Source organism: Neovison vison, chromosome 12, assembly GCF_020171115.1.
Source record: "Neovison vison isolate M4711 chromosome 12, ASM_NN_V1, whole genome shotgun sequence".
NCBI lineage: Eukaryota > Metazoa > Chordata > Mammalia > Carnivora > Mustelidae > Neogale > Neogale vison.
Genome location: NC_058102.1, coordinates 67,015,927 through 67,033,575, shown reverse-complemented (window position 1 = coordinate 67,033,575; position 17,649 = coordinate 67,015,927). Strand labels below are relative to the sequence as shown.

Genomic DNA, 17,649 nt, shown 5'->3' with positions numbered 1-17,649 from the left:
GGGCAGTGGATAGAGGAGCATGCAGAGCCTGGCCCACTCCTCTGTTGGCCAGGGAAATAATTAACTGCTGAGATTATTTCTGCCTGTGAAATGAAGGAGGAGAGCCGCTCTGTGATGTGCCAAGTGTTCCCATAGAAAATCAGCATTCTCTAGGGAAGTAGGGGGAGGGAGAGGGAGGCTTGGAAAAACTGAATATTGGAGTCTTGGAGCAGGTTGAGAGGTAGCAGGAGGGGAAAGATTTCATCTCTGAGGTGGTCCCATTTTAAATATGTTTTAGCCTTCTTACAGAAAGTGGTTCTCTGTATACGTTTACACACCCGCCTGCCAGCCAGCGCTCCCTCACCCTCCTCTGCCTCCCTCCTTTTAAAGCAACAGCTGCTCATTCATGGGACTATGCAAACACCTGGGCTTCTTGGCTGCAGGCATATGCCTGTGTGTATGTGTGTGTGTGTGTATGTGTGTGTTTGATTGAGAGAAAGAGGGCACACTTAAAAATGAGTTTTGTGGAATATAGGTAATAGTCAGCTTTACAAGATGCCATGAAGGACAGAAGCTGGTAAAATGATACCCTCAGAGGAGGCAGAGAAAGGAACAAAATAGGATTGTGTCAGACCTGTGATTTAACTGAACTCACTGAAAGTAAGACAGACATAGTTTTGTCTAAAAGAAGTTGATTTTGAAGCAAGCTTTACTGCAAAATTTGTATCTGGCTCATGGAGTACAGACTTGGGAGGGCAGGTGAGGCGTACTTAGAGTCCTGTTTGCTATGTGAGCTGCTGGGTGATCTTGGGTAAGACTTCTAATGCAAAGCTGTCTCATCTGTAAAATGGAGACATAGTATCAGGGATGCTTGGAAGGATTAAATAAGAGAGTGTCAGTTTGATTAGTGCAAGCTCATGAAAGAACAATATGAGCTCTGTTATATGTTGGCTTGGTGTTAGGCTAATTTATTCTTTCTACCATTCTGGTTGGTATAATGTCATAAAATGTTGTTACGGAATAAAATTTCCAATTCTTGAGGAACAGGGGAATCTCTTACTGTGTCATCTGAAGAGAAACACATCCTCCTTAAGAAAACATTCCTGCTTTCTAGTTTCTTTTACCTGTAGGTATCTATGATGCAACTCTGCAGTATATTGTTTTGTAGTATGCGTTGATTCAAGGGTCCTACTAAAACTCATGATAAATGAAAAAAAGAGTATAGAATTACTAGATCCAATATGGTATGGTTTCTTATTATTTTGCATATACTTTGTAGAACATGAGACTCAATGTAGCCACTTCCCATCAGTCTTTCAATGGCGACCCAGGAAGCTGTAACCACAATTACCTTGCTCTAATGGAAGATGGATGAACGATCTTTCAGACCCCAAAGCAATGCAGGTTTGGCAAGAAGTAGGAGTCACCATTAACAATCCAGTTTTTCAGGCATGACACATTTTATATTCCAATTTTTAAATGTCTTCCAGGTTGTAGGAAAATGTAATGACATTTTCTGGAAGACATTTTGAAGTTTAATTAAAATGCAGTTTTGAAACATATATATCCCTTGGGCTTTGCAGTTGTAAATATGAGCATATCAGGAACTTACACAGAGATGTGAATGTTCTCATCCTGATGTTGGGTAGCTCTGGTTGGGAACTGTGTACATTAATCTTTTGACAAAATAGCAGTGTGCCTCTTTTGCACAACTGGGCCCTGTGGGTAACTTCTGTGCGGTGTATTCATAGGAAGAAAACCTGATATTTTAAATTCTCCTCCCTTCCTCTGGGAGGTCGCTGTGTACTCAACAAAAAACCCTTGCTTCTTGTACTTACAGAGCTGAAAAAGTTCCTATTAAACCAGAGGCTGAAAAACAAAGGCACTCTGGTGAACAGTTGACAACTTAGAGCAGTTATTCTCTAAGCTTCTTGTTACTGGAATAAGAAAATGGCATGACCTGAGAATCTGAAATACTCAAAATGCTGATCCATCTCCTACCTCTGGCAGACATTTTCCTCAGCTCTGCTTTTCAGTTGATTCATTCGGAAGCTGAAAGAACTTTTAAATTTTGTTCAAAGATTATTTATTGAACACCCGCTATGTACTAATCCTATTATTTGGTATTGGGTAGTATGTGTTGAATAATAAGGTTCCTGTCCTTAAGAAGTCCACAAAGCAATTAGGGAAGTAACATTGGCAACTTGGAAGGAATAGCATTTCTCTTTAGGAGTTAACCCCAGGACCTGTGATATATAATTCATTAAAGTAATACCTTTAGTCTTTGGAATCTTTGTAGCTACCAGTGTTTAATACCTCCTCTGGCATGTTCAGTAGCAGGATTTTGCTAACTATATAGTAGACTCTTTAGTAATAGTCTTGTTCTTAACACCTGCTGGGTTATTAAATAAAGGGAAGTGGCAAAAATTTGTGATTGGAATGTCTCTGACCCTTTGTTTGAGGAAGGGATGGTGGCTCTCCTGGGAACACTTAGAACTCTCAATAAAAGTGCATACTATTTACAGAAGATGAATCCTCTCAGCTTCAACACATTATTTCTGCCCAGAGCTGATTGTATTTTTCTGTGGACTTTGTGGTCAAAGGTAAAAATAACAAACTGTATCTTACAGTTTGAGAATTAAGCTCTAGAATTAAACTCAAGATTATCCTAAAGGTAACACCGTGATGGTGTACATATTTTCTAATTTCTTATAAAAGGCATTAACTTGTGTTCTTGAACCACTAATGAGCATCTATTAAACCATATTTCAGTATTTAATGAATGGACTATAAGATACAATTGAAGTTCTACTTAACTTTGTTCTTGTTGGGTCCATTAGTATATGACTTGAAGGAACTTTTTGAATTTTAAGAAGACTGACTCCCTTTGTTCTTGCTTGGTAAATACAGAAAAATTCTCAATGCTTTAAATATTTAAATTTAATAAAATTTAGTATTATATTAGTTATTAGTATATTTTATAAATATATTAAAAATAAAATAAATTTAATGAATTTAAATAAAAATGCTTTAAGTGCTTGATTTCCTCAACTGATACTCAGAATAGGTAATAGAAAATTAAAACCAAATTCATAACCATCGAAATGTATGATTGTGCTATCTCCGAAGGTGTCAGTTTCACCATTATTTCTAGAATTGATGCTACCTGCATTCCAAACTAATTTTTGTAACAAGGAAGGGAGATGCCAGTATTCACTTTAAATTTTTCAGGACCAGTAGGACCTGGGTGGCTCAGTTGGTTAAGCATCAGGCTCTTAGTCCCAGCAAAGGTCTTGATCCCAAGGTTGTGAGTTCAAACCCCACATTGGGCTCTGCATTGGGTGTGGAGTTTACTTAACAAAAAAAAAAAAAAAGAGAGAGAGAGAGAGAAGTATTTTAGCACCAATAATGTCAACATGGACTTTGGTTCATAACTTAACATAGCCATGAATATATTCATTGTATTGTAGGCACAAACCTTTAGAATGTACCTGTTTTACAATAATGGCTAAGGAAATACAGAGGAAAGGAATAGGGGCTTCACACTTAACTATCATTTCTTGTCTTTTGCTTGGAGTTGAACTCCCCAATATCCATGACTATATCTTAGCTGTCTAATTAAGTACCAGATTTCGGTCTGAATGAAATTGGAGGAAGTTAATAGTGAATTAGTGAATTAGGTTTTCTTAATTCTAGAATACTTAGTCCAACTTACCTTATTTAAATTGTTATTGCTTTATAAACATTACTTATCTCAAGGCTGAACAATATTCATTTAGACTATAATTTGCTAAGAGTTTATTTATATTTAAACACTTATCTTAAATTATATATTTCAGTTTTTCCTTCATAGAAAATGACAATGTCATTAAAAAAAATCACCATTTGTTCTTAAAAGGCTTTTTTGCTTCCTTCATCTTCCCACTCCATGCCTTATCCTATGATTTTAGTCTTTACCACTGCTAGAAGACCTTTGTATGACTCTAAAGACACTAATTGTATTAGTAATGCTTTGGTGAGACTTGCTAACCATAAATTCCCATGTGCCCTCTTCCCCTTTTTCTTCTAAGGGATGGGCTATTTGTGAGGGAAACCTTAAAGATGACCTGAATCTGATACTTCCTTGCCTTAATGTTCAAGTAGTTACCAAGACAGTGTTAAAAAACATATTTTTCATGGGAACAACTCAGATGGATTTGGTGCAATCTTAAGATTTAGAGTTTTAGATGAAGTTTTGTAAAATGTGGTCATATCTGTTGTTACAGCACTCCAAACTAGGTGCCTTATACAGGCTTAATGTATTGGCCTTCAATATTTGAATGCTAAAAACTGTATCCAACAAATTCATATGTGAAACTAAGCACAAATTCTAGAATTTGCTTATTAACATAGGTTTACATTTCTTACCAAAAAAAATACAAAGATGGGTCCTGTTTTGAAGGCTATGGGACTCAAATGAAAGCATGAATAAATTCAGTCTGAATATTTGAATATCTCAGAAACATTATTCTAATCACATAGAGCTCAGACCAATCTCTCCCTTTGTGTGTATTTCCTTTTTAAAATGTTCATAGAATTTTGGATCATGTATCCAGCATTTAGTTGTTTCTTATAAATGTATGTATAATCTACCGACTAGGATGAGAGAGTCTCGGGGGGAGTTACGGTATTTTACTTCTTGTGCATCTTCCAAACACCTAATAGATATCTAAGAGGATTGGGAGCATAAACAGAATACTACCTAAATATGTGCTTGCTTGATTCACAGACTTTCTGTCTTGTTGTATTGTTTTACTGATGGGTGGGTCCTGAGCTGTGGACAGTTAAAGAAAAAATTCTGTAGAAGAAAGTCTGTTTTCATCTGAACACAGAGGTAGGAACAAGTAGGATGATACTCATAGTGGAAAGGTGATTACATATGGCATCACACCATTCTATTTAGCAATCCAAGTCCCTGGAACCCTGAGTGATACAACAGGAAAGCAGTCTTCTTCAGGGAAGGTTTTTTGTTTGTTTGTTTTTTAAGATTTTATTTATTTATTTGACAGAGAGAAACACAGCTAGAGAGGGAATACAAGCAGGGGAAGTGCGAGAGGGAAAAGCAGGCTTCCCGCTGAGCAGGGAGCCCTGTATGGGGCTCGATTCCAGGACGCTGGGATCATGACCTGAGCCGAAGGCAGAGGCTTAACCCACTGAGCCACCCAGGCGCCCCAGGGAAGGTTTTTTTTGAGCTGATATATGTTTCCCACTCGATCCCTTTCCCTGGTAAAATTCTCAATAGCTCTTTTATGCTTCTTGTTGTTACCAGTAAGAGCAAGATCTTTCAAAATTAAACTTTACATTGGTGAAAATTACCCCTGGCCTTAAGGTTCCTGATCTGCCTTACTCCATTTTCTCAGATCTGGCTAACTCTCTGGACTGAGTTTCTTTAATCTTTTCTCCTGACTTCTCTGCCTTTTTTCTGCTCTCTTCCGTCTTCACTTCAAATTAGACATACTTCATAAAAGGATGTCTAAGTAGTTCAGCCATTCTATTGAATTGAACTTCAATATTGGACAAAATACATTTTAAGTGGTTTTTAACTAAAAGCTAATATGAAAATGTTGGAATATATACCAATATAAACATATTATACTTATGGCTATATTCAAATATAGTTAAAAATATTACATCATGTTCCTTGTAGTAGAAATTTTAAAGGGTATACATAATTCACCTTCTGAGTCATGATGTAATTTAGATTATATTTTATTAGACATTCTTTACAAATTTAAAATACTGCTATTTTTACATGCACAAAGGAAAATCAGTTTGGATAATTATATTTAGGCATTATTAAAATCAACCACAAAATAGAGACACTTTATTGTGTCATTTATCAACATACTTGATATGTATATCTAAAGTGCATTATGTTACAAAAAATAGAGAAATTCAGCAGCACCAAGATACATTTACAAAATAAATACATCAGTTGACAAAATAAATTATGGTAAATGTGATAATAATAATTGGATTAGCCTTGGCAAAAAAAAAAATATTCACAATGACCAATGTGCAGTTTCATAGAGCAATGGGGAAGACAGTTTTATTCCAATCCATTTACAGTATTTACAGACAATAAATATTTCTAATACTTTCCATATGTTCACTATTACAGAATCCTGTAATACGTCCTCTGAAGGTCTTTGCTAAAAATTTCAATGCCTCCTGAAAAGAGAAGGAAGGGAGAGAAGAGGAGAAAGAAAATAGGTTAATTCTCCTTAACAAGTGAAAAGGCATAAAAAATAAAGGAATACAGAATTACAATGGAAAAGATTCCAGGGATTTCTTGTAAATATTCCCAGTAGGTGGTATCAGTGGGATCTGCCTGACTCTCCAGAACCTTTGCTGCGGGCAGGGTCTTCAGCATGATCTAATGATCAGTGTAGTACAAGAAGAGCAAGGGCTTGGTTTCTAATTCTATATAATGTCTGAAAAAGGAGACCCTGGGGGAATTTTCCAAAGCTGCCAACTGGCAAGTCTGGGAAGAGAAGGCACACATTTGAGAGTCTGGAAATAAGACTAGGTTCTGCAATCCATCATCAAATACACCTTGCTAAAAGCTTATTCCCCAGAGATGCCTGACATGGGTGATCCAAAGGTTGCTTATTCTGTTCAGGTTTCCATTTGGCCAATCTCTCACTAAGATAATGGCTGTTAGGAGAGTAGAGTGTGTGATTTGGAGTAAATGTTGGAAGGATGTGTAATTGAACAGTATGTTTGGTTGGTTATTTGATGATATCAGTCATCGCTTTAGCTGTCCTTGAACACTAATGAATGAAACTATTTTTGGATTTTAGAGTCTGAAGTCAAAACTAAGAACTATTTGTCTCTCACTCTGCTGGTTTTTGGAATTGATCTGGAATTAGAAATTGGGAAAACTCAAATTAGAGAAAAAGAATCAATTAACTTAAAAGTATAAAATAGCAGTTTTTCACTGTTCATTACACAGAATAAATTACCACCTGAGATTGACATCTCTTCCAACCCTTTCTAAAACATTGTAGTGACAGTATTTTAAGATGGGCTGGCACTATTTTTTTCTGCTTTTCTCTCTCCCTTTCTCTTCTTTTGTGTGTCTATTTCAGTAGTGTCTAAAAGAAGCACCTATGGAATGGAACTCAGCTGGCTGTGCCATTGCATTAATAGCCAGAGTGTGGGCAGAGTTTTACATGGCAGACCCATATGGAGGTGAAAACCACGGAAGAGCCAACTTTTGACAAGTTAGGAACTTCACATGCAGCTTGAAGAAAGATAAGCAAGTTGAACATTTAGGATGCTTTCTTGTCTTAAGAAATTGACATCTTCACCAACCATTTTAATTAGAATGGCAAAATAGCTCCTAACTGCAGAGAAAATAAATTAAGATTAACATTTTTAATGGTGGATGGATGTATGTTATGAAGAAAACATAAAAGGTGACTGTAAAATTCAATAATTTGTGTGCTATATCAATTTTAAAATGTTTTCATGTCAAATAGTATGTAGTGAATTGAACTTAAGAATAATGCAAACAAGGAGGGAATGATGAGTATTTTGAACAATTATTTCCTCAGAAGGAAGGAAAGAAAAAAGAAATAAAGGACCAAGGAAAAGATCTTTTAATTATATTTCCCCTTGTCCAGCCAGTTTGCTTGTTATAATGGCACGTTTTAGAATAGCCAAGTAAAACATATAACACGGCCTGAAAGTATGTGTGTGTGTGTGTGTGTGTGTGTTTGTGCATGTGTGTGACAACACTTTAGAGTCTCTTTTGAATATTGAAAACTTTTGTATTATTTCTAAGTCAATATTTACCGAGGCAAAATATATGTTCTCAATTAAATGAGTCCTACCGTATCTGGACATCTCATTTACAACATCAAAAATTCCAAAATGTGATTTCCAACATTTGAACTATATACTTCCGATGGGTCCATGTGAGAAGAGCCAGACAGTTTTAGCTCAGTAGTTTCTCTTAAGAAATACTACATATATTTTACTACAATTCGTGCTTGCCATATCATCAGATTACTGTATAATTATGCAAAGAGACTAAAGAGAGGACACTAATAAAAGGTCGGTTGCTTACAAAACTGTAAACTAGTTACTCCGAAAAGATTCTGTTTGGATTAGAACACTTGCATGGCCCCATCAAGTCTAATCAGTACACTCTTGAATCTCCCCGATCTTCCCTGCACCTCTGCTGCGTCGTACCGGGAGAGGGCCAACATCCGGCTGCCAGACAAACAGTGCTTTCCATGAACATCCCTCACAACCAGGGAACAGAAAGGAGAAAGCAGAAACATTCTATTTCTTTTAGTCCTAGGTCTGGATTTGATTAGGCCACTGCCTAATATTTACTAGATCTCCCTTTACATAGGGGTAGCTTTGGGCATAAGAATTGATGAGTGCTGAATTTCATTGAATTCCCAGATACTTCAGAGCATTTCAAATCCTAAATAAATGAAATCCATAAAAAAGTATACTTTCGTTTTCAGAATTCTAATAAATGTATGTATATACACACACACACACACAGAGTACAACAATGGATAAAAATGGGTTTTGGCAATAAAGTTCTTGCATTAGTTATAAATATGTAGTTAGGATCCTATCTTAAAATACATTGAATATGTGCTCTTGGCCAAGATTTACAGGGTTTGTTACCCATTATAGATCCATTAGATACTTCCAGAATAGGTCATTCACTCTGCTAAAAGTTTCTCTAGTGTCATTACTCCTTAATTACTGAAGTGGAAATATTCATCCAATATAATTATCATTTTATAAGCTATTTAATGATGAGTTTTGTCAACTAACTCAAAGAGAGAAGTGATGCTACGTAGGTCTGTACTCCCCCTTGAAACATCACCCTGTAATTTTATCTCTACTAGTCAGTGGAAAGCCTGGAGAGGTAACAAGGGATTGTAATTAACGAGATCATTAGCTGTATATGACACGTCCTTGTGTGGTTTCCTCTTTCTTTCAAACCCCACAGAAGAGCCAAAATGAAAGGTAAAAAACAGAAAAGATTGTGTTGGTGGAAATGTCTGAATTAAGAGGCAGCACTAAACACAGTGCTGGACCAAATATCCAGATATGGGGAAACAAATCCAGTTCTGAGGACTACCTATCCCAGCTCCCAGGGCTGTTCAGGTCCTTTAGTCATAGAGTACCTTGGTTTTCTGGTTTATAAAATGAGGTTAATATTTGCTGCTTTTTTGCCTCATGCAGACACACATATCCAGATAGATAGAACAATCATTACTAGATCTAAAAGTACCCAAACAACAAGTTACACTTTATTGTTTACTATGACAAGCATTTAGCCCATGTCATCTTGTTTAATCTTTGCCCAGCCCTATGAGGTTGTTACAGTTATTATCTTCACTTCACGGAAAAGGAAAGTGAGTCTTAGATAGACTATGTAACTTGCCCAAGGTTGTGAACTTTAATAGGTTCAGACCTATTAAGACTTGAACCTCAAGGTATCTGACCCCATAGTCGGTGAATGCCATTACCATTTGCATCTGTGAGCCAAGAATGAACAAGCCATGTAAATGTGAAGTCTTATTATTCCTACTGCAATGCCCTGGAAAATTATTTCAACTTCCCAGTGGATAAATGGATATATGAGAAAAACTTATGTCCTTCCCAAGTCAAAACTTAAAAATTTTCCGAATTCATGACTTTTTTTTCATGGGTTGGTAGAAACCAGAGTTAAATTCAATTAAATAAATTGAGAGTGTGTGTTTAAATGTTTAACATTTATTTAAATGAAAAATAAAGTTAAGGTTTAATTAAATATAATTAAATGGAAAATGTGACTGGCTCAGAATTGTCTATGGTAGGGTATTGTTTTGTAGTGTTTGTAGATCATATCAAAGCCTTCTATGTTCACCCCTGAAGTGAAAAAAAAAAGTAAGAAATAACAAAATGATCAAGAAAGTTTGCCAAGGTGGGAGAGTAGGGAAATAAATAAACTTCTGCAGCAAATGATGAAGGTGGTCCTGGGTTTCTGAAGCCAGACTTAGAAGAGAAGTTCTTTGGTACAGTAGTAAAGGATTGGTGTTGGGGTTGCGATGGTGGAGGAAGAGAAACAGGTTATCCAAGCCCCGTTGGTGCCTGGGTGGTGGGAGGACACTACTTGAGGGCAGATAATATGCTGAACTGTCTTGTTTTGTAAGCTTTTAAACTGTGGAGCAATGGATAGAGGGACAGAAAGGGAGGACATTCAAGATTTGTTCAAGCCATGGTGGGTGAAAGGAAGGGACACTACACAGCTTAGAGCAGCACCAAAGAGAGGCTATGGGGCCCAGAAGCCAGTTACCGTAAATTGAGCTCCAGCGATGTCGCAGAGATGTCATATGGGTGGTCCCCTTCTCGCCCACTCCCAGCCATGCCAGTGTTTAGCCAGGCAGACCGAGTTCGCCGTTTCTTTTTTTCCTGCTCCTTGCGTTTTCCAGGTTTGCCTTTCTTTTTCTTGCCAGGTGTCTTCAGTGGCTGCTCTTTGTATGTCTCCACCTTGTTGGTTTCCTGAGTTAGGTATCTGCCCTCATCGTCAGACCCAAATCGGACGGGGTGGTTCTTTGTGTTGGGAGCAGGCTTGGAGTTCGGGGATACCTCCGAGGTAGCTCTGATTTCAGCTGTGTGGATTTCTGCGATCAGGTGGTGAAGGAAGAATCGTCGCCGTAAGTCTTGGATAGATTTCCCCTTGTCATGAAGGAGCTGATGTTCAGACACAGCTCTTTTGCTTTAAGAAAAAAAACAGCAGGGGAGGAAGAAAAGGAGAATATTTTAGTTGTTGGTATAGACCTCAAAGACAAGAGGAAGGGCCTTTGATAACGCAAAGCATAAGCTGGAAGGGCAGCAAGCTTGTGGAGCAGGGAAAGAGCAGAGAGGGAAAGGAAGTGTGGGCAGTTCAGAGTCTGTAGCCCCAAATCCCATTTATGCCGCTCCCTAGGTCTGTGACTTTGGTGAGAACATGCCCCTCTCCATTTAAAAGGCAGGGGTCAGATTCGGAGATTTCTATGCTCTCTTCTCAACTTAAAACATTATGATTCTGTAATTTTCAGCAATGGACAGAAAAAACTGAGCTTCTTTTCATGTTTTTCAGATTTATGTTGGGAAAATAAATCCAGATGTCCTAGCTCTGAAATTAAAAGGAGGCTGAATTTACTTGAGTACTCACCCGAGTGCACAGCCACGTACACACACGCACGCGCACGTGCACACACACACACACACTAATCCCCTATTCAGAAAATAATAATACTGAATCTCAGAGAACAGAAAGCTTTAAGAGGAAAGGCAAACAGAAGCTGAAGATGAAGTGAGCAGTAGAGGCTGTCTAGGGAACTACCTAACAGACTGAATTTTAATACGAGGAGAAGAGTTCCGTGCATCGTTATTTTTTTTTTTTTAATTTAGAATTTCAGAGGTTATTATCCTTAGTATTAAACTGAGATATTCACTTTTCTACTTGTTCTCTTTGTCTTAAAAAATGTCTCTAGGAGCAAGTATGAAGTGGCTTTTCTGTTTAAACAACACTCTAATGAAGTGTAGTGGAAGAGAATGTAGTGGAAGAGAATCACCTAATTTCCCATCAGTCCTCTTAGGTGGCACCCTGACTCTTGTTTAAATGTCCATTCACATATGCTTGTATTATTCTTGTGTATATTATTAACCATATGCAGGGACTGCATACCTGAATCAGTCATATCATGCCTGCTTCAGCTGTGCTTTACTTTACTCCAATTTCTGCCACTCTGTAACTCTTCAAAATGGTTCACTGTCAAGCATCTGAGGGTGTTTCACAGGGCTATCTCCCATGTTGTCTTACCTCTCTCTCACACAGTATCTGGGTCCCTTATTTGTTTATATTAGTACAACTTCTTTAACTCCTCAGAGAAATATGAAAATAAAAATAGCATTAACTTCATTTTATAGATAGGGAAGTTGAGGTTCAGAGAGATTCAATGACCTGCCTTTGTCCACAAAATAAAAACAGACAGAACCAGGGATCCAAAAATCAGGTCCTCTGATTCTGAGACCAAAGACTGCCTTTCAGTGACCTCAATCTTTTCTTCTGTGGAAGCAGAAGTGTATGTTGAGGAAACAAGAAATGAAGGGCAGAGAGTAAAAAGCTTGCAGTGGGAAACATGAGGACAGTGGGCAAATGGATAGCAATTTATTGGTTTACTTGAAGATCAAGCTTACTTCTCCAACAAGGCCATTTTCATCCCCCAAAAAAGGATTTCTAGAGTTTGGATTATCACTGGAAATTGAGAGATTTCCCAGTCATATTGTGAATCAAAGTAGAATAAGACATGAAAATACAGGCATTATTTCTCTAGACCTTATACCCAGAATACCAGCTTCCTTTTAGTGTTTTAGTGTGTGGACTGACTTTAAGCCATGCAGCTTGTTCAAAAAAGACATGACTTAATGGAAAGGAATTTAACAGGAGCCTGGTTTAAATGAGGCATGAAGGAGTCTCTCTTCCTTTTTGAAGGTGCCACATGTGACTAGATTAAAATTCACTTACTTTATGGCAATAGTTAGTATTCTGGAAACTTGTAATAATATACAAATTTGAGGTTTTGGTACAAATATATTTATACTCTCTAATAACATTCTTGAAGAATAAGTGGGAATTAATCGCATATTTCATTAGTGTTGCAGCTTCATAAGATGTATCCTTTAGCAAAATGTCCCATTAAAGTTGTTCTTAACCAGTGATCATTTATAGGACCTGGGGCTTTTCTTTCTTTCTCAGTTCCTGGAAGATAACCACCCGATCTGTATTCCTCTCCAAATGTATAATACAGCCCATCCTAGCTTAACTCGAAGCCAAAACTTTTAATGATTGGTCTGTTCTAATCAGGCCACCACTGCTTATGCCCCCTCTGGCTGGCATATATGCCTGTCATCTTGGCCAGCCTGTCAACTGTGAGTCACAGTGCCTTCTTAACCCAAGCACTGCACTTTCCCAGGATGGTTCTCATGAGAAAAGGAGGGGTCAGTCTATCCTTCTGTTTTATAAAAAGTTTACAAAGATGGCACAAGTCCGTTCAGTTTAAAATAGTGTCTCTCTTGTAAGGTACCAAGCTTCTTTCTGCCTTCAGGGGCAATTGTTAATATAATATTAGAAAACCCAGATTTTCTTAAATGCTAAATCTCACAGATTTTCTTAAATGCTAAATCTCAAACACAAGGAACAGCTCAAAGACTTCTGCATTTAAAATACTGTGAAGAATGAATTTCTGATTGGGCAACTGCACTGGAAGATCAGGGATTTAGTACTATCTTTATCGTCAACAAGGAGTAAGATCCCTGGAGCATTTTACTTATTTTCAAAACAAGACATGAACTGACACAAGGGTAAATAACTAGCATGTAAAAACTAGATATACACAGGTGGGGAGCAATGAATCCAAAGTAAGGAGGCTTTCCATTTAGATAATTCTGAAATATTTATGTGATAAATACGGTCTCAATAATAGTCTATTAATCTATACATCTGCAAACATCCCCTAGCCCAGTGGTTCGCACGGCGTTTGTTACAATCCCAATATGGTATGTTTATGGTCTCCTTTGATTACTGTAAGAACATTTTCAGAAATATGGGAGAAATGCTTAAGATAGGTAACTATAAATTCAGTCAAAACATAGCTCTTCTGCTCTAAAGAAAAATCACTCTCCAGGGAGTTTTCGGGGAAGAAGAGAAAATTGAAGGAGCTATCAAGGAACGCAGGGAGCAAAGGGAGTGATAGGACTGCCTCTTCCAGCACAGAAAGGAGCAGCAGGCTTGTGTTGAGGCTCAGCTATTTACGAAGGAGTCTGGGTTTGAGGAGAACAGTTCTGTGGTACATGCACGAGTCAGGGTTCGGGTGTTAGAGTGAAGATGACTCACCACAAGTCCCTTCCAACCCAAATGACTCAGTCAAAAGTTATGCTTTTCATTAAATGGAATAGACCCAGTCTGGCTCCCAAACAAATCAGCCAATTATGTTTTAGGTTCTGAATCTACTGGAATTCCCTCTCTAACTTAAACACAAAGGTTGCTACCTGCCGAAAGTCATGTTCATGGGGACAAGAATGTCTATAGGCCTCACTTTCCAACCTCCAATTTATTCATGCTCTAGCCCCATTAGTTAAAATCTTTTGGACTATCACAACTTATAACTGCCTCCTCTGCGTGGCTTAGGAAGTGTTATTGTTGTAGTAGTCACCCCCTGCCCCCACCCCTCAAAGTCAGTCCCTAGTTAGAAAAAATATCTAAAGCAATTTCTCTAATACTTGGTGTAAAAAGTAATTGGGGAGTAATATGATTTGATTATATGTTAACATTTCTTTCAAGAAATTAGGTTGATTTAGTGTAATAGTAGACTAATGTTTTGTCTAGCACACAAAATTTACTGTTACTTGGCAGCAATGCAAAAATAATGACTTGTTTTTTTAAACTCCATTTGGCTGTAATAATTTGATGAAACATCTTCATCTACTGATGATTTCAGCCTTCAGGAAAAACCATGGCTGTAATATGATGATCTATTAGCCATTAACTATAAGAATGTTTTGTGGTAGTTTTATAACCATCTGCTGAGTGTGAGTGTTTAACTACAATATTATATTTCACCCACAAACAAAACTATAACAGAGTCTCTGGCTGTTAAATAGTTTCTGATGTGTATTTGCAAGGTGCAACAAAGAAAGAGTTAAAAATAGCCTTTAGGACTACTTAGCACTATTTTTATGTCATAACTGTGGATTTAATCATGGTCCATTTACTGTTTCTCAAAAGAGAAAACAGGTATTTCTCAAGCAACTGTAAAGAAAAATCTGGCTCTGTTTCAAGACAGTATTTTTTGGCCAGTATTTAAGCATGCTTTTAAAAATTCACTCTTCATCTATATCTATATCTATATCTATATCTACATCTATATCTATATATGGACTTTAAATAATTTAATACAAGTCTTAAAAAGAGGAAAATGTCTGAAGACAATTTTCAGAAATACATCAGTAAAATGTTGATTTGAAGAATACAATGCAGCTTTATCTTCAGTACAATGTTCTACACAATTTGCCTTAGGAGATTCGTAATAGATTTTCATTTTGGTGCCAAGGTTCAGACATGTCTAAAGTAATTTCATTTAAGGATTTTCTGCTCTAATAATAATAGACCAAGGGCACATATAAAACAGTTGCCTTTTTGTATACCCTCGGGAATTTACAAGGAAGCATCACAAACTCCATTGTAAATATTGGATATTGCTATTTTTATTGTTAGTGTAAAAGCCCCTTAATTCCTTCTCCAGAGGGAAACTCCTCTCAGTTCTCAATCTTTATGGTTTTCCCATCCTGAACAGAGTCTACAGCTTAAAGATCACCCAAAGATGGCATTACACACATTAAGGTACTTCTAGGTCCAACAAATTATTAAGATAGTGTTACTCAGCTGCTCTTCCAACTTGCAGTCCTACAACATGGTAATATTTCTCTGGTGTGCTTGGATGTATGATTATGTTAAAGTCAAAATTATCCTTAAAAGAACCACCAGATGAGAATGCCAAAATACAAGTTTTCGGTCTACAATACAAACATTTGACTCCAGATTAAAGAACTGTTAGCAATAAGTCCAAGAAAAAACAATTTTCCTCACCTAATATTCATTTTGGAGTTAGGCACGCTAGCGTTCCTGAACTGTATCAATACTAATGTTGGAGTTGTGCCATTGCAAAGTTGTTACTACTTTATTATATAATATGCGTTCATTATGTAATGTGGTTCATTTCATATGCTTAAAATTATGTCATTCATAATAAAGTTTGATGTAAGGCTTCTGCTTTTCACACACAAACTGCCACCCACATTCAGTCTGTAAATCAAACGCACACAGACCTTTGTCCCCTAGCTCCCTCAGCGTCTTCCGAGTTATCCGTCTCCTGTAATCCTCAGCGTTTCAAAACCTTCCCAGGTCCTGGAAGTATAACCTTTTCCTTTCACTACAGACAGATGATCTTTGTCCAGAGGAGATTCTGCGCTCCCTCTTATGGAAACTCATGGAAAATTTGTCTCTTGCCTGTCTCCCCTTGAGGTTCAACCAATGCTCCCGCCGGGGTTGAAGGCACTGTCTCAGCCCCCGGCAGGTAGCCGGCTCTCCCCGCTTTTTAACTCGGGCAAGGAGCATCAGTGACCGCTGCGAGCCCTCGGCAGCGCCCCAGCCTGGCGGCCTCTCCCACTGGCCCTCCCAGCCCTCACCCGGCGCCCCGAGGAGGACGGGGCACTTACAGCCGGCGGCCGAGCTCCTCCACCGAGCGCCCGCAGGAGGGCACCGAGTAGCTCAGCAGGAACACCGCGACGCTCCACTGCTGAACCAGCCTCCGCAGCATCGTATCCTCTCGCTCTCGGGACCTGCAAGAGTGGAAAGGGGCTTTTAAAGTGTCAGTCCGGAATCTCCATCTCCCGGGACTACCACGCTCCCCGTTTTAGCTGGCTCTCACTTAGCCTCTTCGACACCAAGGGCATCTCCCAAGTTGCAAAGAAAAGAAAGAAAAAGAAAGAAAAAAACTTTCTCTGAAGCCTCTCAGCACTTACTTATTTAGGAATCAGCTACTGCAACTGTGCTTTTTCCAAAACCACACAGGCAAAAAGGGACCAAAAGGAAAACAAAACAAAACAAAAATCAGAGACGTTCCTCTGCAATGATAACAATGAAATGTTTTTATATATGCATCAATGATAAGCAGCGTGTTTACACGTCTTCCCTATCAATGTCTAATTAAATCTAGCCGGCAGTTCTCCCAGGTTCGTGGAGCGGAGCTAAGCCCTTCCTAAAAAGAGAAGAAAGTTTCCCTCCTCTGAAGTCAGCTTCTTTGCGAACTAGGCCGTCTTGTTCCAGAGCCACTTGTAGAGACCCACATATATATACATAGCTGTCTGTCTACCTCCTCTGGTGGGCTGGTTGCTTCCGGAAAGTTGATTCCACACACCCTGAGAACAAGTTTCAAGTGCGTGTGTCGTCGATCAGGAGGGCCAGGTGGCAACGAGGGCGGGTTAATAGCGGCGCGGAGGGGAGGCGGCGGCCCGAGCGGCAGGGCAGCGGCGGCCCCGCTTCACGGGCGGGGAGGCATGCTGGCCGGGCGGCGCAGGTTGGAGGCGAGTTGAAAGCCTAGCAGAGGAATGTTCACACGCTCCCAGGCAAACCTGCCGGAGAAGTGAGCTAGTCGCAAAGAGGTGGCGCCCTTGGAACGCGCGCGGGGCGAGCAAGGGCGCGGGCGCGCGGGGGGCGGGGGCGGCGACGGGCGGCCCGAGCGGGCCCCGGGCGGCCCCAGCTAGCAGAGGGGAGCTCTGAGCTGGGAGTGTACTGCGAGCGGCTGAGCTCCCCACGCCTCCGTTTCGGCGGCCCCCGGCGCTGCCCCGAGGTCCCCCGAGCCCCACCCTAGAGCGCCGGTCCGGCGCGCCGTCCCGGGGGCCGGGGGGCGTGGGCGGATCTCCCAGTTCCCGCTGGGTCTGACCGGCCCCAGACTGCACGGCGGAGAAGCGCGCTGAGGTCCCCGAGGGCGTGCGGGCGACCCGAAACAGTCACCGCTCCCGGCGCATCGCGCCAGCCGCGCCCGATTGGACGCGCGGCCGCCGAGG

The 17,649-nt window shown here is 39.4% G+C and overlaps 1 protein-coding gene across 2 annotated transcripts; it reads right to left on the bottom strand.

Annotated features, from left to right (window-relative positions):
• Positions 1–5,709: 5,709 nt before the first annotated feature.
• On the bottom strand, positions 5,710–17,233 carry PTHLH (parathyroid hormone like hormone). 2 transcript variants are annotated; one of them, XM_044227299.1, is made up of 4 exons: positions 16,956–17,233; positions 16,300–16,422; positions 10,334–10,756; positions 5,710–6,189 (listed from the first exon to the last, which is right to left on the bottom strand). In XM_044227299.1, exons 2-4 carry the CDS (start codon positions 16,398–16,400, stop codon positions 6,180–6,182), a joined length of 534 nt encoding a protein of 177 aa, XP_044083234.1. In that variant the 5' UTR covers positions 16,401–16,422; positions 16,956–17,233; the 3' UTR covers positions 5,710–6,179. The 2 variants fall into 2 exon arrangements, with proteins under 2 accessions (XP_044083234.1, XP_044083233.1); XM_044227298.1 differs by lacking the exon at positions 16,956–17,233 and adding an exon at positions 16,606–16,930.
• Between the last annotated feature and the right edge of the window lie 416 nt (positions 17,234–17,649).